Genomic DNA, 26987 nt, shown 5'->3' on the forward strand with positions numbered 1-26987 from the left:
TATGTGGTTTTTTTCTCTGTCTCTATACTGAAAAAGCTTATGTTGATTAGCATACAGAGAAGGCTTAAGAGTTTCTCTTGTGATAAAATTGGGTGTTTTTGTGGGCCCTGGGGATAGCTTTCAGATAAAACATAGAAGAAATAAATTGAAATGGTGCCCTTGGCCACACAAAATGCACCCATTGACTCAATTTGGTAGCACCAAAGCAATGCTATTCATACGTCAGTGTACATCATCAGAATGGGCTCTAGTCTACTCTTTGGGAAAAAAAAAAAATCACTGATAGAGAAATTAAAATAAGATACCAGTTAGGAGAGACAGATTTTCTGCCTTAAAAGACAGCCTGAATATCTGAAGGCAGGTGTTTTGGTCTTGAGATAGGAGCACATAAAACAATGATAAAAAAATGGAAGTGTTTCCTTTCTCGCTCCCAGCCAACTTGGCGGCTTCTCTTCATTGAGGCCGTTCTGCCCCTAAGGCAGGAAGATGGTGGCTATGAAGAAGATGAAAAAGTCAGTGCAGTTGATCAACCTAGGCTCCAACTCATTACGAAAAGTGGAAAGTACACACTGGTGTACAAGCAGACACTGGAAATGATCTGACGCGGCTAAGAAAAACTGTTCATCTTGTCCAACACCTGCCCAGCCTTGAGGAAATCTGAAATAGAGTACTATGCCATGTTGGCCAAAACCGCTGTCCATCACTGCAGTGACAATAATATTGAGTTGGGCGCAGCAGGGGGGGAGTACTAGAGTGTGTGCACCCTGGCTATCATTGATCCAGGTGATTCTGATATCATTAGAAGCATGCCAGTACAGATTGGTGAAAAGTAAATCACACAAAATTTTTCTTTAATAAAACTAGGCAGAACTTTCTTTAAAAACAGAAAACAATTAAAACAGTTAAAAATATCATTACCATCTATTGGGCATTTGTTATGTAAAAGGCATGGTAATAAGCAGTTTTTTATACTTTATTACATTTGATCCTCACTAACCCTAGGAGAAAGGTGTCACTAGGGACAGTCAGAGACAGAAGCAGAAAGAATAACTTGATAAAGGTCACACATATAGTAGGTGGTTCTTGGAATTAAAACCCCTAATTGGGGATTCCAAATCCAGTTATTAGGCACTATTCTAGTTTAGTTAGATGAGTGACCCTGGGGCAAGGAATTTCAACCTAAGTATACTTTGTGACCTGTAAAATTAAGAAGTTTGGTGTTCTGTGTCCTCCAGCTCTTGATTAGTTTTCTATTGCTACTTTAAAAATTCCATAAATTTAGTGGCTTAAACAACATACATTTATGATCTTATTGTTCTGTAATTTGAGAGTCTGACCCAGGTCTCACTGGGCTTTAGTTAAGGTGAAGGCAGGGCTGGTTCCTTCAGCAGGCTCTGTGGAAGAATCTGTTTCCTTGTTTTTTCTAGCTTGTGAGGGCTGCCTGCCCTCCTGGGATCACAACTCCTTCCTCCTTCCTCCTTCCTCTTTTGATTCCTGCTCCCTCTTACCTATAGGGATGATTATGATTGCACTGTGCTCACCCAGGTAATCTAAAATAGTCTTCGCCCATCTCATGATCCCTCATTATTATCTGTAAAAAGTCTTACCATGTATGGTACCATTCACAGGTTCTGGGGATTAGGACATGGAAATACTTGGGGAGCCATTATTAAGCCTATCATAAGCTCCATTTTTTTTTCATTTTTAATAACAAAATGTCATAAAATACTGTTCCCAATGGTTGTAGGATGGTGTGGAGTTCTTTAACTGTTCCTGTATCCTGCCTATATATTGAACTGCCTCTTTCACTAGAGGTAACTTTTGCACAGGATTGTAGCTCTGTGTGTTTCTGATGACTTAATATGTTGTCTCTCTTTCTGGACCCATTTTCTAACTCTGTTCTGTGTTAAGTGATCATTCACTTGTGGTCACCCAGCATCATGCCTGCTTCCTTAAGTATAGGTGCCTTTTTTTTCCATCCGTGTTATTAATGCAAATATCATCTTGCTCCAAATTCTGCAGAAGCTAATGACCTTGCTAACCAAATGTAGAGCTTTGCCATCATAGGGTCCTAAATTTATAATGAGAGTTCTCAAAGGGGCTTCATTCTCATTACCCAAAGTTACCCTACCCTTCCCCATGAAAAATTAGCAACATGAACTTCTGTTCTTAGTGATTCTGTTGCAGCTTATAAATGATCTTTAACTTCCTTATAAAAGACAGGAAATATACCATTGTTTTCTATGAAAATTATCAATCCAGTATTAACTTACAGAGCAGATTCCAGTCATATACTCTGAGGCCAGTGGTATTTATCCTATTGCCAAGGGATTGTAAGAGAAAGAGCACCCATTGTGCCAACTTTTGATGAATCCTTTGTAACTGTTGCTAAAAGTAAGCCGAACCCCCATCTTCCCTTCTCTATATATAGTTTTTCAGTTGTTCCATGTGGTTAATACTAAGGAGCTTTTCATTAATATCTAACTTCCAAAAGATGTACACACACATACACACACCCAGACTCACAATAGATGTATTAGTCTTTTTAAATTGACTTCAGTGCCTAATTCTGCCAAAATAATGGGTTTCAGCCTAAGACCCACATTTTAAAAAAGTAAGACCCACATAGCATATTGAGAAAACAATAATATCTATTAAACACTTTCTAGGTTTATTGCTCAACATTTTAGACTCATTATCATTTAAATTAGAAGTAATCAACAAATATGTTTAAATGCAATTAATATCTAAGTACATATTTAAATAAACTTTTTTCCTTGTGTGCTTGTTTATAATTCTCTTAGATTTTCTTTTAAAAATCTATTAATCATTTTTGAAATGGTTCTTTACTAACTACAGTCAATCATTAGGTGGAAACTAATAATACAAGTTAAGATAGTCCCTAGAAAATAATGCATTTAATTTTCTTCTCAAGGGGGACAGATTTGTATAAAATACTAAGAAATACTGAGACCTATAACTTTTCAAAGGGGGTGGCTGGTCACCTTCCACCCTCTGTAATAAGAATCCGCAGACCATAGTGCTGACTTGCCTATTGCCCATTTAGGGGGGGAACCATTAAATAATGGGGTTTTCCACCAGTTACCTTGCTCATCACCTGGTTTCTGGACCATCACACAAGGCCTAAGAGGTAGAAGGAATCTTGTTTATGAGATCTGTTATTTTCTTGCCTCCCTCAGGTAGTGCAGGCACCCCAGTAATGTTTAACAAGAATGGGGATGCACCAGGGCGTTATGACATCTTTCAGTACCAGACAACAAACACCACCAACCCTGGTTACCGTCTGATTGGACAGTGGACAGATGAACTTCAGCTCAATGTGAGTACTACTTGTTCCTCTTCCTTTGCTCATGTGATGAAAGAGCAGACTTCAAATATGCTAAATTAGGCAAACATTCCTTGCTCGTATGTTTGCATGCATATACAAGTGAGCATGCATCCTGTTATAATCATCTGTGGCAACTGATAATCCATAGTAATAAGAGAATAATCATGATGAGGATTATGAAGATAAAAATGTGTTTTGAATTTCTGCTGGGCATTATACTCAGGACTTAACGTGAATGATCTCATTTAGCCTGAGACTTGGATTGTTTAACCAACAAGTTACCAGCTAATATGTTAAAAGATCCTTCTCTTGGTCAGGTTTTCTTTCTTTCTTTCCTTCCTTTCTTCTTCATTTTATGATGTATGTTTTGGTGATGATGCATTTCCGTGAGTCACTTTGGTTTGTACTGAGATTCTCTGAGTAATTGCATTGTTAGTTTCCATAACCTCTTCCTCTTTATGTCAAACATGACCTTGAGTAAGTAGCTGCTTCCTTGTGCAATGTTATGTCAAAGTTCACCAGCCAGAGCTATCAAGAGCTTGTCTGTAGTCAAACACAGGTTTATTTAACTTGTTTCATGAAGAGAAGCTCCTGTCAGCAAAACTTCTTAATTATGAAAGAGTTCAGATGTCATTTATTATATGTTTGGAGCTGAGATTGGTGATTTTTAGGAAGTTTAGAGAAACAAAGGCTTTGGCTTTGATCCTCTAAGGAAATAGACATAAGGTGATGGTTGTACATCTTGGTGATGTTCGTTCCAAGGATGGGAAGATAAAGGCTGAGCAAGAGTTGTCACTAACAAAGAAGTAGTAGGCACTTTCGAGAGCTGAAAAAGGGAGATGTCATTTTTGTGGTTGCAGAGTATCCTTATTTCTAACTAGTTCCAGACCCAATTGTGGAGTGGCCTTTTTTTTTTTTTGTCCTGTCCCACCTTAGTCATTGAGTGACTTTGTCTGATTATCATTTATATTCTAGTAAAGTTGTTGATGTTCTGTTTGGAATGTGCCTGCCTCAATATTAGCTAACAGATTTCTGGCGATTTAAAACAATTTTTTAGTTTCTTAATATGTCAGATTAAACATTCAGTGGTTTTCTTCTAATAATATTTCCAATGCCCCATTTGAAATTATTGTTAATGTAAATAAATATACCAGTCTTCACAGTGGCAAAGAACATGAGCCAGGGTACTTCCATCTTGGCTGGGCTACATAGCTGGAACTCAGCATACCACACATCCTCTGCTTTCCCCCCTCTCCCTTAAATAGGCCAGGCCCCAGCTTGGTGCTTGGGATCCTGGAACCTAGGGCAACAGAAGCTGGAGAAGTAAGAGTGTTCTGGGGCCACTGTGCTAAGGTGGGCTGGATAGGGTTACACTTCAAGAGATGCTGTAGCAGGTCCCTTCCTGCAGTGGCCTTGCAGCTGGGTACATTGGGCACGGCTTACAACTTGGGTAGAACATCCCAGGTTCATAAATGCTATATTGTATATGAACACATGATCTCCTTTTGTCCAGAAGGTTCCTGAATTACTCTAGTTGCTTTAGAGAAATGGAACTAATAGGACAGATAGATAGATAGATAGATAGACAGACAGACAGACTATAAGGCAATGGTTCCCTCAGCTATGAAGGATAAGAAGTCCCACGATGTATAATTGAGAAGCTGGAGACCCAGGAAAGCCAGTGGTGTAATTCCAGTCTGAGTGTGATATCAGGGGAAGACTCATGTCCCAAAGGAAAGACAGGCAGAGAGGATTCTTTCTTAGCCTTGATGTTGCATTTCTGCTTTCAGATTTGTTGAGGTATACTCACACTGGAGAGGGCAATCTGTTTTACACATTCTACCATTTTAAATGTTCATCTCATTTAGAAACACCCTCAGAGACACACCTAGAATACTGCTTAACCAAATAGTTGGGTACCTCATGCAGATAAAATGAACTATCACAGGCCCTATCCCAGAAAATTCCTTCTAATGCTTCTTACAAAGCTCAAAATTAAGCTAATACCATTTATCATTCTACACCTTTAGAAGGCACTTTGGAAATTTCTGAGAGTAAGGCTTCTTGAGAGTATAATATAGAATTAATGTTATGGGAGTGGAGAGTTTCGGGCATGGTTTATAAGAAGAGAGGATTATTCATAAATGGGAGGACTGGAGGCTGATGCGGCCACCACAGATCAGTTACCTCATTTGTATGGTGCCCGGCCTAGCTCTGCTCGTCCCTGTCTAGTTCTTCCTCTCCTGAGATCTTCCATCCAAGTGAGCTCACACAATGATTAAGTCCAGAAAACTGTGATGGAGCCAGACCGCAAGTGTGAGCCATGGCTAAGATGTGTGCTGAGTACCAGAAGCAAAGGAAAAGCTAAAATTATCCTTAACTTAAAGTGTACTAAATTTTGAGCAAAAATAGAAAATGAAAGAAAAACAAACAAACAAACGAAATTCACCAGGTAGACTCAAGGGGTAATAATGAAAAGCAAATCAAAGTAGCATAATCTGGCTGACATACCCAAAGTGTGTTTTGATTGGGTGTTGCCTATGACATACAAAGATGGATCAGCCAGAACTAAATATAGGGAATCAAGGTCTATGGTACACATGTGAAGTGAGGCTTATTATAAAACCCACAATATTGTATAGGTACATTAATCTTTGCTAGCATAACCCCCTGCACCAATGTTAAATTCCTGGCATGTATAATTTGTTCATTTTGTCCATGCACACATGAATCCCAACCATGCTTCACCAACTTCAAATATTACCTGGGAATTCCTTTTTTTTTTTTTTTTTTTTTTTTTGAGAGAGAGAGAGAGCATGAGCAGGGAAGGGGGGGGGCAGGGAAAGAGAGAGAGAGACAGAGAGAGAGAGAATCCCAAGCAGGCTTCATGGAACCTGATGCAGGGCTCAAGCCCATGACCCTGGGACCATGACCTGAGCCAAAATCAAGAGTTGCACACTTAACTGACTGAGCCACCCAGGCACCCTTACCTGGGAATTGTTAAGCCCACAATTTTTAATTTTTTTAAAATTTTTATTTATTTTTGAGAGAGAGACAGAGTAGGGGAGGGGCAGAGAGAGAGGGAGACAGAATCTGAAGCAGGCTCCACACTGTCAGCACAGAGCCCAACATGGAGCTTGAACTCATGAATGGCAAGATCATGACCTGAGTCAAAGACGTTTAATCACCTGAGCCACGCAGGCGCCCTTTAAGCCCACAATTTTTAAGAACCAACATCAATACCAATCTTATTTTTCTTTATTTGGTTTGTATTTTATCCTTCATAAGAGTTGCTTTTGATTAGCCATTTAACAGGTTTTCATTTTTTGTTTAAAAAAATTTTTAATGTTTATTTTTTTGGGGAGAGAGAGAGACAGAGACAGTGTGAGTGGGGGAGGGGCAGACAGAGAGGGAGACACAGAATGTGAAACAGGCTCCATGCTCTGAGCTGTCAGCACAGAGCTCAATCCGGGGCTCGAACTCAGGAACTGAGAGATCATGACCTGAGCCAAAGTTGGACACTTAACCAGCTGAGCCACCCAGACACCCTATTTTTCTAATTTAATGCATTTTTTGTTTGTTTTTAATGCATCTATGACATGGTAAACATTTCAAGAGGCAGTGGGTGCACGATGGGGAAGAAAACACATGTGGTCCCTGTTCTCACAGAATTGATGATCTGGAACGGTGGTACGTGACACAAAAGGAAACAGAGAAGATCCCAAAGTTGTGAGAAGAGGCATGGAGCAGGGAGAATAATGGAAGTGGAGAAAGACTTCCCAGATGAGAAGCTAGCCATGTGAGGAGTATGAGTGATCTACCAAGCAGATCAGGAGGCTGACATTGCAATGGCATGACTAAGGGAGAGGAGGAGGAGTGGTAGGAGAGGTTAGAACCATTGCTAAGACACACAGCATAAAGTCACTTGCAGGCTATGCTAAAACATTTTTAAAATTTTATTCCAAGTGCATTTTAAAGCCATTAAGAAGTATTAAGCAAGGGAGTGACTGGATCAAATTTAGGAATAAAAAATTACTTTGTCTGCTGGGAAGGTAATGAATTGGAAGAGGTAAGAGTGGGAGAGGAAGACCACCTGAGAGTTGATTTGAGCTGTCTGGCTAAAAAAGGATGGTTAGCGCAGGGCTTCTCAAACTTTAGCATATAGCAAGATCATCTGGAGTATTTGTGAAAACATACCTTGCTTGGGCCCACGCCCACAGTTTCTGATTCATGTGGTGTCTGTCTTGATTGGGTGGGGACCTCAATATGTGGAGTAGGGATTGAATTGAGGCAGGTGGCATGGATGGTGAAAGGATTTACCAAAGGCACAACTAAGGAGTTCGAATTTTATTGGATACACCACCAGGGAGCAGTGGGAGGGAGAGCAAAGGAGAGATTCTCCAAGCAGACAGTTGTTGGGGCTGTTTTTAAAGGGAGAAGGTGGGGAGGTATGGAGAAGTATGGAATTTCCCTCCTTTGGTAACTGTCCTTGGTTATAAATAGCCCATTGGTCATTTAGGGCCTCCGGATATTTTGCGGTGGGTTGCCTCATGGTCCTGTCTATATTCAGCCAGGAGGTCTCTGTGGACCCTTTTACCTTGATCAAGTTTCCATTGTTCAAACCTGTTGTCCAAAAGTAGCCTCTAAATTCAGAAGGTCTCAGAGTGGGAGGAGGCTGAAGCATTTGCCTAAGAGTCTCTGTGTAATGCTGGTGGCACTTTGAGATCCACTGGCTTAGAGAGTGTAGTGATAGTGGAGGTATAATGAAGTGAGTAGAAACATATAAGTGTCTAATGCATATAATACACATGTGTATATATATTTACATACACATATCTTAGAGGTAGAAAAGCATAATGTAGTGATGGCTTCACTTCTGGTATTGGAAGAAAAATAAGAATCAAGAGTGAACCCCACATTCATGGCCTGAGTGGCTGTGTGGATGATAGCCACATAAGATGTGGAAGGCTGCTCAGTATAGCAGGGTGAGTCAGGGGGAGAGTAAAAGTGAGAATCCTAAGCTAGTGTTCTTAAATGTATAAGAGCCAAGATGAACTGGATTTAAGTCTGAAGCTCAGAAAAGAGTTTTGGCCTACAGTTATTTAACAAAAACACAGTTAAGTTGTCAACCTATAAATGACATTTAAATCCATTAAAGAAAAAGAGAATAGCTTAGAACCCAAGGCCTCAAAAACCTCACAGGAAATGGTACAGCTCGATTCCAGCTTCTCAACATAGCACCCAGCTTCAAATACTCGATTTCATGAGCCTGGAAAGTTGGGGTAAACATACACTTTGGCTTTTGTGTTCGCTAATGGAAGCTAAATCAGGGAGATACAGCCTTAGATGGGAATACTTCTTATTCTGTTTTGTCATGCTGAACGAGTCGTGTCATGAAGAGCATACAGGACACCTGAGTTCACAGGTGGATCCAGTAGTGTCCGCTTGGTCCTGCATGCCACCTGAAGGTATGAATGCGCCAGGACAGGGCCATTTTCAGAATGGTGAGAGGCTGGATTAATGCAATTCAGGAGAGCTGCAAGGATAACTAGCCTTGATAGGCGATTACCCTGTTGACATCTTTTTTTATGGGATCCTTAGGCGATCATGAAGTTGAATGTAAATCCCAAAGGAAAGACAAAAGAGGAGATAGAGAACCCAGAGGCCACTCCTGTACCCTGCCCTGGACAGCCAGGGCCATGCCCAGGCAGCCAATCCAATGGTTTGTATCTTACCCAACTTCACCCTACACATAATGTTCCTTTTGCTATAATTATTCTGATTCAGTTAAAAATTTTATAAGAGTGTAATTGGGCAAACTTAGGTTTGTATGTTTGCTTTCTTTTCTTCTAGTCAAAAGAACAAAACAAAGCATTTCAGAATGGCAAGTGCACTTCTCATTTACAAAGACTCAGGGATATGCTTTCAATCCCCAGTTAGATCATCTCTAGCAAATGAAATTTTCACGAGCACTTTCTCTGTGGTCAGTAATTGCAAATGAGTTTCTGAGCCAAGAAATGAGACTTTTAAGAATCCCAGCCTATTGAGCAGACTGCTCTGCTATTCGGTATCCAATCCTCTGGAAGTTAGGTTCCTAAGAGTGTGCTGTCTGCTAGGGACCGTGGTCATGCTCCCTTATTGCTGGAGGAGAAGCCCTGGACACTATCTCCTCTCTGGACTAAGAGAGGACCACATGGTTTGCTACTAGGATATTTCTGCACTAACAAGATTTCATCACAAGGAAATCATAAAGAGTAAAGCCATTTACTCTCTCAATTGCAACCTCTACAGAAATAATCCTGACTTGCTGTCTCAGGTTTGTATTTTGCTACACAGAGATTCCATAAAACATGATGCCTGGTGGAAGGGCAGGAAAAGGGGTAATGAGACAAATAGACATTGGTTATCTGCAGTGTGTCAGGATGGATGATAGCTAGTGGAGCTGCCAGGATAGAGGACAGGCAGGCCTTGCACTTGCGCTCATGGACTAGGATAAAGGGTCTGTAATGAATATACCGCACATAAAGGGCTTAAACATTATATAATCTAATGTGTATTTTTTTAACATTTATTCATTTTTGAGAGACAGAGACAGAGCATGAGTGCGGGAGGGGCAGAGGGATGGAGACATAGAATCTGAAGCAGGCTCCAGGCTCTGAGGTGTCATGTCAGCACAGAGCCCGATGTGGGGCTCGAACCTATGAACCGTGAGATCATGACCTGAGCTGAAGTCGGATGCTCAACCGCCTGAGCCACCCAGGCACCCCAATCTAATCTGTATATTTACATTTGATTTATGTTTGAACAGCATTTTGAAGCATAGGTGGTAGTTCCCAGATAGGAAAGAAGAAAAAAAATGTTTTACAATGTATAATGTAGTACCATTTAAAATTGAGATACTGGAATATGTCAGAAAAAAAGACAAGAATGAAATGGAGATGCTTTTCAAAATTCTAAATGTATGATATGAAGTAAGCTCTACATTTGTGATGTGTATTAGAAATAAGGATGATTTTTGTCATCTTTCATTTATTTACAATTAGTAGGAAATTAGATGTGCCCAAAATGTTAAATTTTCAAATAACTGAAATTATTGAAAATACCAAAATGTTAATTAGAGTTTACGAATAATGAGTACTCTTAGTAGGCACCTTCCTGTGGTGAATTGCACTGTCTTACATAAAAGGCTCTGAATGAATATTACTTAACCTTTCCTGGAACCTCAATCATCTGCCATTCTGTAAAATAGTCTGGCTTAGTGATCTTGTGAGGTACGTGAGGCTTGTTAGCTTTTTAAGTGATTTGTTCCCCCATTGAACTTACTTTCCACCTATAGACTGAAAGCTCCTTGAAAGTAAAACCCAAATTTTAGTCATTGTTTTACATACACACTAGCAAAGTACCTGGCGCCCAGTAGGCATCTGGGTTTTTTTGCTAACACATGAAACCATGTAAAATGAATATGATCTCTTTTTAATGATGGACAGTACCTACAGCAAGCAGCCTCTGCTTCCTCCCTATGGGAAGAGTACCCAAGTGTCCTTTGAGCCATATGGTTTGTGCTGGATAATTCCCAAGACCAGGGGTGGGATCTGATTGAGCTTAAGCCGGTTGCCAGGGCCATTGTAATGGGATTGGTGCCAAACTAAGCTTGCCCATTCAGGATAAAGCACTAGATGTCTGGTGGCTAATCTGGGATACCAAGAAGCTCTTGTCCAAAGTGGATGTGACCCTCTGGATCCACAAGGAGCCATTTGGAGGCCACAATGCAGAAGCGCCAGGGAAGAGGAGTCAAACTTGGAGAGAGAAACAGGTCTAGCTTACAGTCTTTGAGCCCTAGGAAAAGCTTGTTGGAAGCCATGCCTTCTGGACGTCTCTGTTATCAATAAATCAAGGGCATTTGAGTATTTTTTAAAATATTCCCAGATCAGAAATGAAAAAAGAATCCACCTACCCTCGATAAGCAGAATTTTTCACATTTCATTAAATTGAAGTAATCAAAATGTAATTTTAAATGTTGAGATTTTGTTAAATATTGAATCTTCCTCAGAGCTTAGAATTTTGGCTCTCACAGGCATCTGGAGATATAAAAAGTACAGTTAATTGCAGAAATCATTGTTTAATCAAATTACATATGCCAAAATCAATACTTACTTATACCTGCATATAAAACTACTAATCACTCTATTATTTCATAATTGCAATAGTAAAAGTGTTTTTTAAAAATGTAATCACACTGATAATTTACTGTATTGCATGAACTATGAGATAATAGATAGCCATAATCAAAGCAGTGTTGACAGGGAGGAAAATGTGTGTAAGTTGTCAAAACCTAGAACTTCTTTAGGTTCATTTTGCAGTCTTAAAGAATCACTTGATTGTGCATCCTAATAAATAATAATGAATAGCCCTTAAATTACAATTTATAGTTTTCATGTTATGACTACAAGTCATGAAGCTGACCTAATTAAATGGACCTGAGTCTCAGCTCTACTACTTACTAGCTGTGAAGCCGTGTCACAATAGCATGAATTCCATAAGGTTATTGTTAGAATTAAATGTAGTGATATATGTAATGTACTTAAAACAGTGCCTGGCACATAGTAAATATTCAATAAATGTTAGCCACAGGAGCAACAATAATTTAATATCCCTAGTTGCTAACATTATCTGTAACTGCTCAAAATGTCAGTTTCTAGTATTTAGCCTCATTATTTTTTTATACCCCTGCACCCAGTATAATGCTTAGTATATAAAAATGGCTTGTTCTATATTAACTAGATGAGGAGATAAACAGACAAACCATTGAATTACACCATAAATGACCTAGGGGTGATGAATGCCAGTTTTGATGTAGAATTTCCAGTGTCTGTTGGATGAATGGACGAGAGGATTTGTCCAGAGTTCTACCCCAATCAGCAATTTGATATGATTTAGGGATTCATCCGAGAACTTGGTTTACCAGACAGGTTCCCAGTTCCATTTTGTACGTGGTATGTATGTAGGCTGGTTCAAACTGCAAAGATAGACTGCTTTGGTCTTGGAATGATAAGGCAAGTCAGGAAAAAAGGAGAAAGAAGGATAAAAGATGGCTTTAGTTTTGTTTCAGTTGATCCTTAGTTTTAGAAACCTACCAGTGGCTCTTGAGAACATGGGGTGGGACTCCTGTCCTGAGGGATCAAGTGGGAGAGTCATTGGCTATGTTAGTATTGGTGAAAGTAACTTAAAACTTAAGCCATTGAAGCTGGTTCCATCTGCCACCTGCTTTTCTACCCTTTAATGTTACCTTAGTGAAGAAGTCAAAACAGCAAAAGATTTAGGATCACAGCATCTGTTGTGTAATCATTCTCCTTGCAGTTATTAGATCTGTGAACCAGGACAAGGAAGGTTTCTTTGAAAAGATGACATTTATCCTGAGACCAGAGTCACAACAGTTCTTTGCATTTGTCAGTAAATTCTAATTTATTGTCTGAATCTAACATTAAGTACTGTTTTCCAATTGTCAGGCAGCTTGAGACCACAGATCCCAAAATGAATACAGTCAGCAGGTATGTTTAAAAAGTTAATGACTTTGGGGCACCTGGGTGGCTCAGTCGGTTAAGCATCTGATTTCCACTCAGGTCATGATCTCACAATTGGTGAGTTTGAGCCCCACATCAGCCTCTGACAGCTCAGAGCATGGGGCCTGCTTTGGTTTCTGTGTCTCCCTCTCTCTCTATCCCTCCCTTGCTCACGCGCTCTCTCTTTCTCTCTTTCAAAAATGAGTAAACATTGAAATGAAATAAAATAAAAAGTTAATGACTTGACAGTATTTTAAAAATCAATAAATTCCGTAAGAATAAGTATATTTTGGGCTGGTCTTTTAAAAATCAGAAAATTTGGCGATAACATGCCATTATCCCATGCTGTAACAGCTGGCTGGAACTAAGTAGCAACTTCCCACTTCAGACAAAGTATGTGTTCTCCCAAGTTCCCAAGCCCACCACTACCTTACTCCTGTCGTTGTGTTTCATTCTCCTAATCTAGATTTAGACTAGATTCTAACTTATTTCCACTTATTTGGTTTGAGCATATGCTTGACTTTTTTCTCTGGAAATTGGTTTTTAAAAAGCAACAATAACATATCAATTTTGTTAATGACCCCAAATACCCATAAGTATACAAAACATTTTATTTAAAAGCATCAAGTAAAGCACTTAGTAAAGATAGTGCTTTTGTTTGGAAATATGTATTTGTACATATTCTGAAACATATTGAAAATGAAAGAAGCACATCACCCTTGCATTTGTCAGCATTTTTTTCTAGTAGTCAGTGGTGTATAACTGTGTTCAGTCTATGAACGTCTGGAAGATGAATGGTATTTATAATTACCAATATGGCTCCACAAACATGTAAACAGAGAACTCTAAACCCCGACTTTTGTTTTGGCATGGTAGGTATTCACACAAGTCACTTCAAGTTTATGAATATGCAACCACGTTGTATAGGGAAATTGTTGGATTTTATTACTGTGTGCGTTTTGAACTCAGGCATAATACACCGGCAAGGAGAAATAATCAGAAGGACAAGTGGAAAGAGTTCAACTGTTAGAACAGGGGCTTTCAGCAGATGCGAAAATCCAAAATTAAAGTAAGGAAAGAGATGAGTTTATGGACCCTCTGCCTGACTTTTTGCCCTGTGAACCTAAAACTGCTAGAATGATCCAATCATGTTAAAATTAAAATATAGGAATTTGATTTGACATGTTTTCAAGTGCATGGAAGTTAGTCTTAACAAGTGAGGCCATGTCAGAAGGCCGAGCTAGAATCTGCCTTTGCCACTTAGTGCTTTAGCAGATCTTCTAACATCCCTGAATCCCAGTTCCCTATGTATTTAAAATAAAGTGAAGTCAAGCAAAATAGCTACTTCACAAGAACACTTGGAGAATAAATTGCAATAATTTCCCTGATGTAAGAAAGCCTATGGCATTTGTGGTTGTGTTTCTTGTACGCGTTTTTCTGGGTGCCGTAAATAATACCTAGAAATTAAGTGACTGAGAAAAGCACAAATGAATCCTCTTAGAGGTCAGAAGTCAACATGGGTCTCACTGGGCTTCAATCAAGGTGTCACCAGGGTTGTGTATCTTTCTGGAGGCTCCAGGTGATCGTGTGTTTGCTGCTCATTCAGGTTGCTGGTAGCATTTGGTTCTTTGTCATATGGCACTGAGGCTCTCTCTTGGCTGTCAGCTGTGAGTTGATCCCAGCTTCTAGGGACTGCCTTCATGCATTGGTTTGCACCCCCTTCTTCCTCAAAGCCGGCAATGACAGGTTGAGCTTCCCTCATGGTTCCCGTCTGCCCTGCCTTCTCTTTCTCTCTCTCACTGGTCCTTGCACCTTCCTCTTTCACTTTGGAGAGCCACTGTGATACACCGGGCCCAGCCACATAATCCAGAATAATCTATTTTTAAGGTCTGTAACCTTATTCCATCTACAGAGTCCTTTTTGCCATATAGGGTAACATATATACAGGTTCAAGAAATTAGAATGTGGACATTTTTGTTTGGAGTGGGTGCAGATTATTTTGCCTAACCACAGTTCTTTACTGCATAACTCTTTACCTGAAGTCTCTAACATCCATATCAAATTCCGATTATTCATAAATAGGGAGTTGATATAGTTGTGTACACAGATAGGAGGTTTATGCAGTTCTCTAAACTTAAGCACTTGTGGTGTCTAAATGAGCTAATGTGTTTGATTAATAAATGTTCTAATCCTATTTCTAGAAAAGTCTAGGGAAAAATCCTGAATTAAGAACCTTGAATTAATGAGAATTAAACAGAATCCCCCCCAAGTGAGGAGGCAGCATTGAAGACTATCAGGAAGAGTAAGTGATGCCAGCACAACAGGAGACTTAGCTGAGCTCCAAGAGGCAGTTCTGTGACCTCCAACTTTTTCTCAGTCAGATAATATGGCTCAACCTGCTTATTAAATGAAACTCCCAAAAGGATAGTGAGGGACAAGGCTTCATCTTGCATTAACTCATTTTCTTTTTTCATTTGTCGGCAGATAGTAATTTGATGATACTGACGTTTCCCAATCATCCTATCCCCAATTAATTAATCTTTTAATTCACACTCTTAATCTAGAAGATTAATTCTTTTAACCTTTTGTTCCCAATATAGCCCCCAAGTTCCTGAGCATTCATTTTGATTGCATTAGTTCTCTTTAAGTGGCAAAGCAGAAATGCAGAGAGAATATATTGGCAGTTCTTTTTTTTTTAAATTTTTTTTAACGTCTATTTATTTTTGAGACAGAGAGCACGAATGGGGGAGGGTCAGAGAGAGGGAGACACAGAATCTGAAACAGGCTCCAGGCTCTGAGCTGTCAGCACAGAGCCCACGCGGGGCTCGAACTCATGGACCGCGAGATCATGACCTGAGCTGAAGTCGGTCGCTTAACCGACTGAGCCACCCAGGCGCCCCTAAAAAGCTAAAAGCATAGAGTTGCCATAAGAACTAGCAATTCCACTCCTAGGTATATACTTAACTCAGATGTTCTCTGATCCCTGAAACGCCACAAGGAGTAGAATATAGTAGTAACTTGGAATATGGGGTGTTTATTGCCAGCTCCCTGACACAGCTACCAACATGCCCTGTTGATAAAACAAAATCATATTTACCACACAATAAGGGAGATCACCACCTTACAGAGTCTTAGTAGCCTCTCAAAGGAGGAAGGGCATGTGTGGATTGAAGCACTTCTTTTCATGAGGGAGGCTTGATCAGAATTGAGCAAAGTGTGTGTTATTAGAGTTTCATGTTGGTGAACACAGCAAGGAGGGCTGGGGAGTAAGTTTTTGAGCAAATAGTCATTTTATTGGAGGGCTTGGGTCAGTAGAGTGATAAGTGATCTGGAAAATGACTTCCCCTATGGCAATTTATTTTCCTGGGAATAGGATGATCTATTATTCAAATAGACACATTTTTAGGAAGTGTCTTATATAAATTACAAAAATATTTGTAACTTCATCTTCCTGGCCCTGAATTTCTAGCATTATGGAATCATCATTAGTGTAGACAGAGTGTCTTTGATCCTTGCATGCAACTTGTTCTGAGGTGGACCGTTAGAATGCTTTTGTCTGGGATAAGCTAACTGTGTGCAAAGTCATCCTCAGTGGAGTTCTGTAACACCTAGCAAGAGGCTATTTTGTGGTATCATTGCTACCCACATGTAAGGATAATTCTTCCTCAAATGTGAAAAGTCACCCCTGTCTTCTTTTTCCATCCTCTCCCAACCTTCGGAACCAAAATAGCACAGACACCAAGGTATATGTCATCTCAACCTACCCCACTTGCTTCAGGAAGCCACCTCCATAACTGATGCTATTAAAGTCCATCCTCTGTTTAAATAGTGTCTGTGTCCTAACCTAAGTAGGGTCCCTCGTCTGAAAGAGTTCACTTTTCTGGTTACCGCCCTGGAAGGCCCCACTCTTATTTTTCTCAGGTAAGCACTGCCCTTCCTAAGGATGCTTTGTGCAAGCCATCTTTCCTTCTTTCTCGCAGCTTATGTGGCATGATGTCTACAAATAGCTTCTCCACATGATCTACATTTGAGAGTAGCAAACCCTCCCGCATAAAAATCTGAATGAGCAGACCTTCCAGCCCTTACTTATGTTTTGCATGTTCACATATGTGTTTCCCATGCCTGGGAACAGGTTCCAGCTGGTCTTTCCATGGCTGCACAGATTATTTCTCATCATTAAGAATAAAAGTGGCTTCAGTGGGTTTTTACCCCCAAACCCACTTAGGCTCTCTCATTTGATGGATTGTGTAGCCCATGAGAAATCTCTGTCCTACTTGGAAAATGAGGTGCGAAGAGCCTGGGAGTGGTGTCTTCCAACTGTACCCTTTGTCCCAAGCTACACCTCAATCCCAAGAAACTGTCTTGCCTGCCACTCCAGACACAGCTCTCTGGCCAATAGGTGTTCATTCTTAACAATTTCTTCAACAAACACTCAAGTATTCAGACGTAGGTGGTGTTTCAATTGCCCTGCTTAATAATCCTCCCCAATATGACAATGAGAAAGGAGTAACAAGCTCAGAACAAGGAAGACAGAAAAGATGAGGTAGGAAAATAAAAAGAACTGTAAATTTCTCATAAATAACAAATGCGTTTTTGATTTATTGCGTGGTGATACTGTAACACAGCCTTCACAATGACTGAATAGGACATAAGGGCCTTTATCTTAGCAGGGAACATGATGTCTGCCATTTGAAATCACACTCTGAAAGCCGGCTTTAACACAGTGATGGATATGCGTTGGAAAGGGAAGTGGCTCTTTGAAATTGCTCTGAAATCATTTATGCTTCAGTAAGAAGCTAGCAGCGAAGTTGGTAAATAGTCAGTTACATGATTTGTGCGCATATTTCCCAATAGTTAATTTTTTCCCATTAAAGGTATAGATCACCTTGGCTATAAATGCCAGTTTACAGAATTCAATCAAGAGTGGCAGATTAGACTGTCAGGAGTCTGGCAAGAAGGGGTGGCACCAATAGTTATTCTCTCTCATCCCTGCTATTGTTATACAAATGAGTACCTTTGCAATTGAGGTGACTGCCTATAAAGAAAGGAGGCTTGAGCAGAAGACCAACTGATTTGCCTTATAGTCATTAACTTGCAGCATTGTTGGAAAACTATTGAAGATGTCCTAGCTGTCTTGCAAATGTCACTGTCAAGCATCTTGTTAGGCATATCCAGTATTTGTAAGTGTTTTTATAAAAATGCATTTGGGGGCACCTGGGCGGCTCAGTCAGCTAAGCCTCTGACTTGGGTTCAGATCATGATCTCACATCACAGTTCATGAGTTTGAGCCCCACGAGGGGCTCTCTGCTGTCAGCGCAGAGCCTCCTTCAGATCCTCTGTCCGCGCATCTCTCTCTGCCCCTTCCCATTTGTGTACTCTTTCTGTCTCAAATAAATAAATAAATAAATAGACAGACATTTATTTATTTTTTTACAATGAAATTTTATTTTTATTATTTTTTAATAGATGAAATTTATTGTCAAATTGGTGTCCATACAACACCCAGTGCTAATCCCAAAAGATGTCCTCTTCAATACCCATCACCTACCCTACCCTCCCTCCCACCCCCCATCAACCCTCAGTTTGTTCTCAGTTTTTAAGAGTCTCCTATGCTTTGGCTCTCTCCCACTCTAACCTCTTTTTTTTTCTTCCCCTCCCCCATGGGTTTCTGTTAAGTTTCTCAGGATCCACATAAGAGTGAAAACATATGGTATCTGTCTTTCTCTGTATGACTTATTTCACTCAGCATCACACTCTCCAGTTCCATCCACGTTGCTACAAAGGGCCATATTTCATTCTTTCTCATTGCCACGTAGTACTCCATTGTGTATATGAACCACAATTTCTTTTCCATTCATCATTTGATGGACATTTAGTCTCTTTCCATAATTTGGCTATTGCTGAGAGTGCTGCTAAAAACATTGGGGTACAAGTGCCCCTATGCATCAGTACTCCTGTATCCCTTGGGTAAATTCCTAGCAGTGCTACTTCTGAGTCATAGGGTAGGTCTATTTTAAATTTTTTGAGGAACCTCCACACTGTTTTCCAGAGTGGCTGCACCAGTTTGCATTCCCACCAACAGTGCAAGAGGGTTCCCGTTTCTCCACATCCTCTCCAGGATCTATAGTTTCCTGATTTGTTCATTTTGGCCACTTTGACTGGCTTGAGGTGATATCTGAGTGTGGTTTTGATTTGTATTTCCCTGATGAGGAGTGATGTTGAGCATCTTTTCATGTGCCTGTTGGCCATCCGGATGTCTTCTTTAGAGAAGTGTCTATTCATGTGTTCTGCCCATTTCTTCACTGGATTATTTGTTTTTCGGGTGTGGAGTTTGGTGAGCTCTTTATAGATTTTGGATACTAGCCCTTCAGACAGACATTTAAAATAAGAAGTAGTCAAAACTTAGGGACTCCTGCTGAAATCACCCTACTCTTACTGGTATTGGCTCCATGTTTAAATTTATTAGTATTTTTTTAACCTATAGCTAAAATTACTGATAGGATTATTTTTAAACAGAATATGCTGCTGATTCCTTTCAGTGACCTTTCCTGAAACAGATTTGTGTTATCTGCCTTAATTTTCCTTGCTGAAAAATGGAGAGGAATTAATAGGTCACCATGAACAGGTATCCTGGCATAGGTCATTTCTGAAGAGGCAATATGGCATAGCGTTAACAAGCATGGGCCATGGAGTCAGGCTGCAGGTTTAAATCCTGAGCTTCACTACTTACTAGCCCTACTTCACCTCACTTAACTTGCCTCACTCACCCTCTCTGTAAAGAGGGACTAATAAGGATAGCTACTTATTAGTAGGATTTTCGTGAGGATCCCCTACATGAAAGTGCCTATGATCGTGGTTGGTTTTATTCAGTATTTACTAGGACTACCATTATTGTCAGTGCATCTTTTCTTAAAACCTGACTTAACCTGGGGCACCTGGGTGGCTCAGTTGGTTGGGCACTGAACTCTTGATTTCAGCTCAGTTCATGATCCCAGGGTCCTGGGATGAAGGCCTACATTGGGCTCTGTGCTTAGCATGGAGCCTGGTTAAGATTCTTTCTCTCTCTTTCTCTTTCTCACTCTGTTTCCCCACTCATTTGCCCCTTCCTGCTCATGTGTTCTCTCTCTAAAATAAAATAAAAAAATAAAATAATTAAAAAAAACAATTTGAGGGACACCTGAGTGGCTCAGTTGGTTAAGCATTCAACTCTTGGTTTCAGCTCAGGTCATGATCTCACAGTTCATGAATTCAAGTCCCACATCAGGCTCCATGCTGACAGCACAGAGCCTGCTTGGAATTCTCTCTCTCCTTCTCTCTCTGTACCATCCCCCACCCCCCATCAAAATAAATAAACTTAAGCTGAAAAAAAAAAAGATTTGATCTTGTCATTCTTCTGTGCCAGATCTTCACGCTGTCCTGTCCTTCCTCCAGGATCAGGGTGGGCACTCCTTTTCAGCTTCTGCCTTCTCCCCAGGTAACCTGGGTTCCTCTCCACATGCTTATATTCTGGTAACAGACCTCCCTAAATTGTCACGGATCTGTCACATTCTCTCAGACATTTCTGTCTTACCGTCACTTGGAATGCCATAGTCTTCCAAGAACTTAAACACTAGTCCCTGAAAGTACTCTAACTTGTCTGGAAAGACCCTACATCAAGCATTTCCTCCCCTGTGCCCCACAAGTGGGACTATTCCTCTCCCCCTGGAAAATTCTTCTAACCACATCCATGAAGTCCTCAATGGCACTGGACCTCCTGGGGCCCAGCACAGTGTTAGACACCAAAGACCTACTTAAAAATGAAATTATTAGCAGGAAAATATTGAAAAGTTGGATATCTTCTCTGGCACCAACTTCCTTTTTGTTGGAGAGCTCTGAAATTGCGGTGTATGGAGAAAGGTCATTATTGAAGCTGGCAGAAGCACCTCTAGCTTAAGTTCATAAAATGCACTCAACAGAGCAAGATGCCCAGTAGTCCAGAGCCATGCATTGCTCAGACCCTCCGGGTTCAACCTCACCCCGAAAGAGGACTAAGAGGGCCCAGGAAGTCTTCTGTAGACAGAGACTAAGGAAGCATTAACTACTCCTCTCAGACCTTCCTGATTCCGATATATACTTCTGCAATGTTACTTTTATTTTTTAATTTTTTTTGACGTTTATTTATTTTTGAGACAGAGAGAGACAGAGCATGAATGGGGGAGGGTCAGAGAGAGGGAGACACAGAATCTGAAACAGGCTCCAGGCTCTGAGTTGTCAGCACACAGCCTGACGTGGGGCTCGAACTCACAGACCGCGAGATCATGACCCGAGCTGAAGTCGGCCGCTTAACCAACTGAGCCACCCAGGCGCCCCATGCAATGTTACCTTTTTAACTTCCTAATGTCAGCTGGCTTTCAAAATGAATAGACTGAGATCAATTAATATACAGGATGGCTATTTTCAGAAAGATATCCATGGGTATGTGGTCGGAGTTAACAGGTTTACCTGTGTTAGGTAACTTCTTTAAGAAGGAACCCTCCACCAAGGACATGGTTTTGGGGCTATTTTTAGCCTGCTTCTCATTTTGCTTGTTGCACTTTGAGATGCGGATCTTTATTATTTTGTTTTCTTCTTCTTCACTGTGATCACAACAAAGAAAAAGCATCATATGTTCCTTTTAAAAATAAGCCTTTTGAAATCTAATTTGAATGTTTTTGAATCCCTTCTTCCAGCCATTTCTCATGGGATTGCTAATTTTCCTCTCCCTCCTGCAAACTCTGTATCCTCCAATTAAAAAGTAAAATCACATAGAAATACATTCAGTAAACTTGGTACATATCAATTTCTAATCTAGAGCATGGTACAAAAGGGCATCTAATGGCCATTTGTTAAGGTGCAAAGTCTTTGTATTTAACCATGACCCTTTGTCCTTTCCCCTTGGAAGATCAAGTTCAGAGTGTCAAAACAGATGACTTCATTAAAGCTGAAAAATACAGCTTTCCAACTTGCAACGTGAACTTGGCAGTCCTTCTTGGTCTGTTGTGCTTGTTCTTGCCTTGCAGTCACTTTCCTTTCCTCAGCCCACCGAAACTCGCACTGACAGCATTGTTCAGTAACCATGAATTTGCAGGCATGGTCTCTCCCAAGCCAACTGGAGGGAAATCTGGGGAATTACTGGCCTGTTGAAAGACCATATGTTTCTGCCATCCTAGGTGGAAGTCTTCACAGTTAAGCACTGGGCTCTGTTTCATCAGCTTATGTGTTTTGGGGAAGGTACCGACTGGGTAATTGCTCATGACATTAAAAATTTATGTTGCTCAATGTATCAAGTAGACATTTATTTTTAAGCTGTGAGATGAAGGGGTCACTTGAAAAGGGAGAGGGGAGAAAGAACATTGGATTTGAAAAGTAAATATCCTTGCTAATGCTCTTCATTCTGCCAGGGGGGTTTATACAAATATTTAATAACCAATAAGATTTGGGACCAACTAGTCTGTACAGTCACCAGCCCTTGTTAGACTAGAGTCCTGGAAGGCCCCTACTGCACTAATCCATGAGTTTCTGAGTCATGGATGGATGCAGGGTCGCTCATGGCAAGGCTAGGGATGCAGAGCAGTAGTGAATCCTGGAGGGAGGAGGCAGTTCTCCCATCCAAGTACTAACCAGGCCCGACCCTGTGGGCAGTTATATTCATCAAGTGGTATGAAGGCATTTTAGTATTTTAGCAACTCACAAAGTTATTCTTGTGTATGTGACTGCTTATTAATCCATCTCTGCCCACCTCCCCCAGGCATGCAATTGCCTGCTCATCTTTGCAGGTAGTTCAAATATCACTATCTCTGCAGAACCTTCCCTAATTCCAAACTGATTCCTACTCAGTGTCCCCAGAACACTAACCATGACTTTGATACTTAAAATCATATGATAAGGACCAGAAGACAGTTACATCATGGAAGAGAAAAGAGTATGGTCTCTGGGGTGCAGTGAACTTCTCTGGCCTCAGTGTACCCATGTATAAAGTGGGGACATTTGTATTGTCCTAGTCTACTACATTCTTCAAAAAGCCAATTGTGAGACAAGGATTTGGATGCAGACATTCGGGAGATGATCCCAGCAAACATGTGAGAGGGTAGGGGAGTGAAGCAAGAAGGGATCAGTGCAGAGTGTGGCCAGGCAGGCTTTCTTTGAGGGCATCTGGAGCATAGTCCCACTGGAGATTCCGAGAGAGTATCCAGAAGAGCCTCAGAATCGTGGCAAGGAAGCTAGGGGATTTATCTACAACTGCATACCTCACAGGTTGAGGACTGTTCCTTGGCATTATCTCCCCAGCAGTTCCACCTAAAAATGACCAGAAGATATCCTCAGACATGGCAACCAAGAATGATATGTCAGTATGTTGGAAGTAATTGGCATGTACTGAAACTATCCACAGACCAGCCTCTGAAGTGGGACAAGTTGGTATGAGTAGAGCATGGACAACACCTGCTACAAATACCCCTTCACAGAGTTTTTGTGATACTGTATGCAGAGGATCTAGCTGTGTGTCTACTCCATAGAGCCTTCTCAATAGTCATTTGATTAATAATAATATTAGGTGACCTTTTTGATCACCTATAGTGACTATATGCCAGTCACTATTTGCATGCCAACTTATTTAACCCTCATAGTTAACTAACAAGGGTATTTTTATTCCCACTTTATAGGTTAGGAAACCAAGGTCCCCAACAATAGTGGTCAAGGTTATATAGATACTAAGTGGGAGTTATAAATCCAGGCAATCTGGCCTCACAGTCCCCACTCATAGCCACTATGTATTATTTCTCTCTGAGTATAAGGGAAAAAATGGCTGAAAAGATCTCTAGATTTACATAAATGTTAACTAACTCTAACCCTTATTTTTAGTTTGTCACTCAGCCCATTTATATGACCCCAGAAACAGACCTTTGGAATAAAAGACTTGACACTTTGCTTAATTTAGACCAGGCCCATTCATTTGCAGTACACAGTGGATACTGTGCTTGTCAGACACAGATGCCATCATTAGTCAAGAGCATTTACTTGAAGGTTTCTCATGTGGAGAGCTTTGTTCCAGGAGCTGTTGGGAGTTAAGAAGTGGAGGAGACAGTCTCATCCATCACTGAGTCTAACCAGGTAGTACAGATGCCCATAATTTCCTACCTAAGTGGCAGAAATGAAAACTAAGCATGCAAAACTCAGCCAGGCCCCTTAAGGTAGCACAGACAGGTTCTTCTTCTTCCCCTGCAATGTGTTTTCCAGGCTCCAGCTGGTGAAAATGCAGATTTAGAGCAAAATAAGAAAAGTCACAAGGAGGAGGGACCATCCTCTTCACTAATGTCAGGGAAGATGGGTTATATATAAACATACCTCAAAGCAATTATTTTCAAATTATGCTTTGGGTTTGGAGCTGTGTTAACAATAACTTGGAGACTGAACTTCAAAGTATGAAATAGGCCCATAATACTTCTCCAGTGAGCTGCAAGGTTAACTAAAAAGCAAACTAGCAAAATGATGGTCCATAAATGTTATTTTTTTCTTTCTCTGCTTACACTTTGGGAACAGTAATTCATTGTGAGTATTGCAGACTTACGGCTAGTGGGGGATAGGGGATGTTAAATGTACAATTTAGAGCTGTGAGTTTCAAACTTTGCCACACATTCCTATTGGCATGAATGTTGAAATGGAGATTACCATAGGCAGCCACCAACTCTGAAATTCTGATTCAGCTAAAAAACATTGTTCGGTGTTGAGGAAATTCTGCTGTAGTTGGTGTCTGGAACACATTTTGGAAAGGCTGGCCCCTTATCCATATTTACCAAGGAATCCAAGAGTGAGCTGCATAAAATTAATAAAATGATCAATTAAGAGCCTACCCACACAGTTACAAAGTGCATTAAAAAAAGAGACACTTAAGCATGGGATTGTTTTACAGTCTGAATAGTTACCTAGATGGTAGTAGTGCCAAAGTGTGTGAATGGGTGGGCATGAGTGAAGGCATGAGGGTACAGGGTGCATTAGTCTTCATACTTTTCTTTTTCTTTTCAATATATGAAATTTATTGTCAAATTGGTTTCCATACAACACCCAGTGCTCATCCCAAAAGGTGTCCTCTTCAATACCCATCACCCACCCTCCCCTCCCTCCCACCCCCCATCAACCCTCAGTTTGTTCTCAGTTTTTAAAAGGCTCTTCTGCTTTGGCTCTCTCCCACTCTAACCTCTTATTTTTTTTTCCTTCCCCTCCCCCATGGGTTTCTGTTACATTTCTCAGGATCCACATAAGAGTGAAAACATATGGTATCTGTCTTTCTCTGTATGGCTTATTTCACTTAGCATCACGCTCTCCAGTTCCATCCATGTTGCTACAAAGGGCCATATTTCATTCTTTCTCATTACCACATAGTACTCCATTGTGTATATAAACCACAATTTTTTTATCCATTCATCAGTTGATGGACATTTAGGCTCTTTCCATAATTTGGCTATTGTTGAGAGTGCTGCTATAAACATGAAGGTATAAGTGCCCCTATGCATCAGTACTCCTGTATCCCTTAGGTAAATTCCTAGCAGTGATGCTGCTGGGTCATAGGGTAGGTCTATTTTTAATTTTTTGAGGAACCTCCACACTGTTTTCCAGAGTGCCTGCACCAGTTTGCATTCCCACCAACAGCGCAAGAGGGTTCCCATTTCTCCACATCTTCTCCAGCATCTATAGTTTCCTGATTTGTTCATTTTGGCCACTCTGACTGGCGTGAGGTGATATCTGAGTGTGGTTTTGATTTGTATTTCCCTCATGAGGAGCGACGTTGAGCATCTTTTCATGTGCCTGTTGGCCATCCGGATGTCTTCTTTAGAGAAGTGTCTATTCATGTGTTCTGCCCATTTCTTCACTGGGTTATTTGTTTTACAGGTGTGGAGTTTGGTGAGCTCTTTATAGATTTTGGATACTAGCCCTTTGTCTGATATGTCATTTGCAAATATCTTTTCCCATTCCGTTGGTTGCCTTTTACTTTTGTTGGTTGTTTCCTTTGCTGTGCAGAGGCTTTTTATCTTCATAAGGTCCCAGTAGTTCATTTTTGCTTTTAATTCCCTTGCCTTTGGGGATGTGTCAAGTAAGAAATTGCTGTGGCTGAGGTCATAGAGGTCTTTTCCTGCTTTCTCCTCTAGGGTTTGGATCGTTTCCTGTCTTACATTCAGGTCCTTTATCCATTTTGAGCTTATTTTTGTGAATGGTGTGAGAAAGTGATCTAGTTTCAATCTTCTGCATGTTGCTGTCCAGTTCTCCCAGCACCATTTGTTAAAGTGACTGTCTTTTTTCCATTGGATGTTCTTTCCTGCTTTGTCAGAGATTAGTTGTCCATACATTTATGGGTCTAGTTCTGGGGTTTCTATTCAATTCCATTGGTCTATGTGTCTGTTTTTTGTGCCAATACCATGCTGTCTTGATGATGACAGCTTTGTAGTAGAGGCTAAAATCTGGGATTGTGATGCCTCCTGCTTTGGTCTTCTTCTTCAAAATTACTTTGGCTATTCAGGTCCTTTTGTAGTTCCATATGAATTTTAGGATTGCTCATTCTAGTTTCGAGAAGAATGCTGGTGCAATTTTGATTGGGATTGCATTGAATGTGTGGATAGCTTTGGGTAGTATTGACATTTTGACAATATTTATTCTTCCAATCCATGAGCAGGGAATGTCTTTCCATTTCTTTATATCTTCTTCAGTTTCCTTCATAAGCTTTCTATAATTTCAGCATACAGATCTTGTACATCTTTGGTTAGATTTATCCCTAGGTATTTTATGCTTCTTGCTGCAATTGTGAATGGGATCAGTTTCTTTATTTGTCTTTCTGTTGCTTCATTATTAGTGTATAAGAATGCAACTGATTTCTGTACATTGATTTTGTATCCTGCAACTTTGCTGAATTCATGTATCAGTTCTAGCAGACTTCTGGTGGAGTCTATCGGATTTTCCATGTGTAATATCATGTCATCTGCAAAAAGTGAAAGCTTAACTTCATCTTTGCCAATTGTGATGCCTTTGAGTTCCTTTTGTTGTCTGATTGCTGATGCTAGAACTTCCAACAC

General features: G+C 40.4%; 1 protein-coding gene and 1 pseudogene across 5 annotated transcripts in view; both read left to right on the forward strand.

Moving 5' to 3' along the window:
• GRM7 (glutamate metabotropic receptor 7) overlaps positions 1–26987 on the forward strand; it is an 860397-nt gene that overhangs the window by 584774 nt on the left and 248636 nt on the right. For all 5 annotated transcript variants that reach the window (XM_042979452.1, XM_042979450.1, XM_042979448.1 and 2 more), the window contains one exon: positions 3201–3340. In XM_042979452.1, coding sequence (XP_042835386.1) covers positions 3201–3340 — 140 coding nt within the window. The remainder of the gene's footprint in view (positions 1–3200; positions 3341–26987) is intronic.
• Positions 487–833, forward strand: LOC102953266 (annotated as a pseudogene).

This window comes from Panthera tigris, chromosome A2 (genome assembly GCF_018350195.1).
Source record: "Panthera tigris isolate Pti1 chromosome A2, P.tigris_Pti1_mat1.1, whole genome shotgun sequence".
Classification (NCBI taxonomy): Eukaryota; Metazoa; Chordata; class Mammalia; order Carnivora; family Felidae; genus Panthera; species Panthera tigris.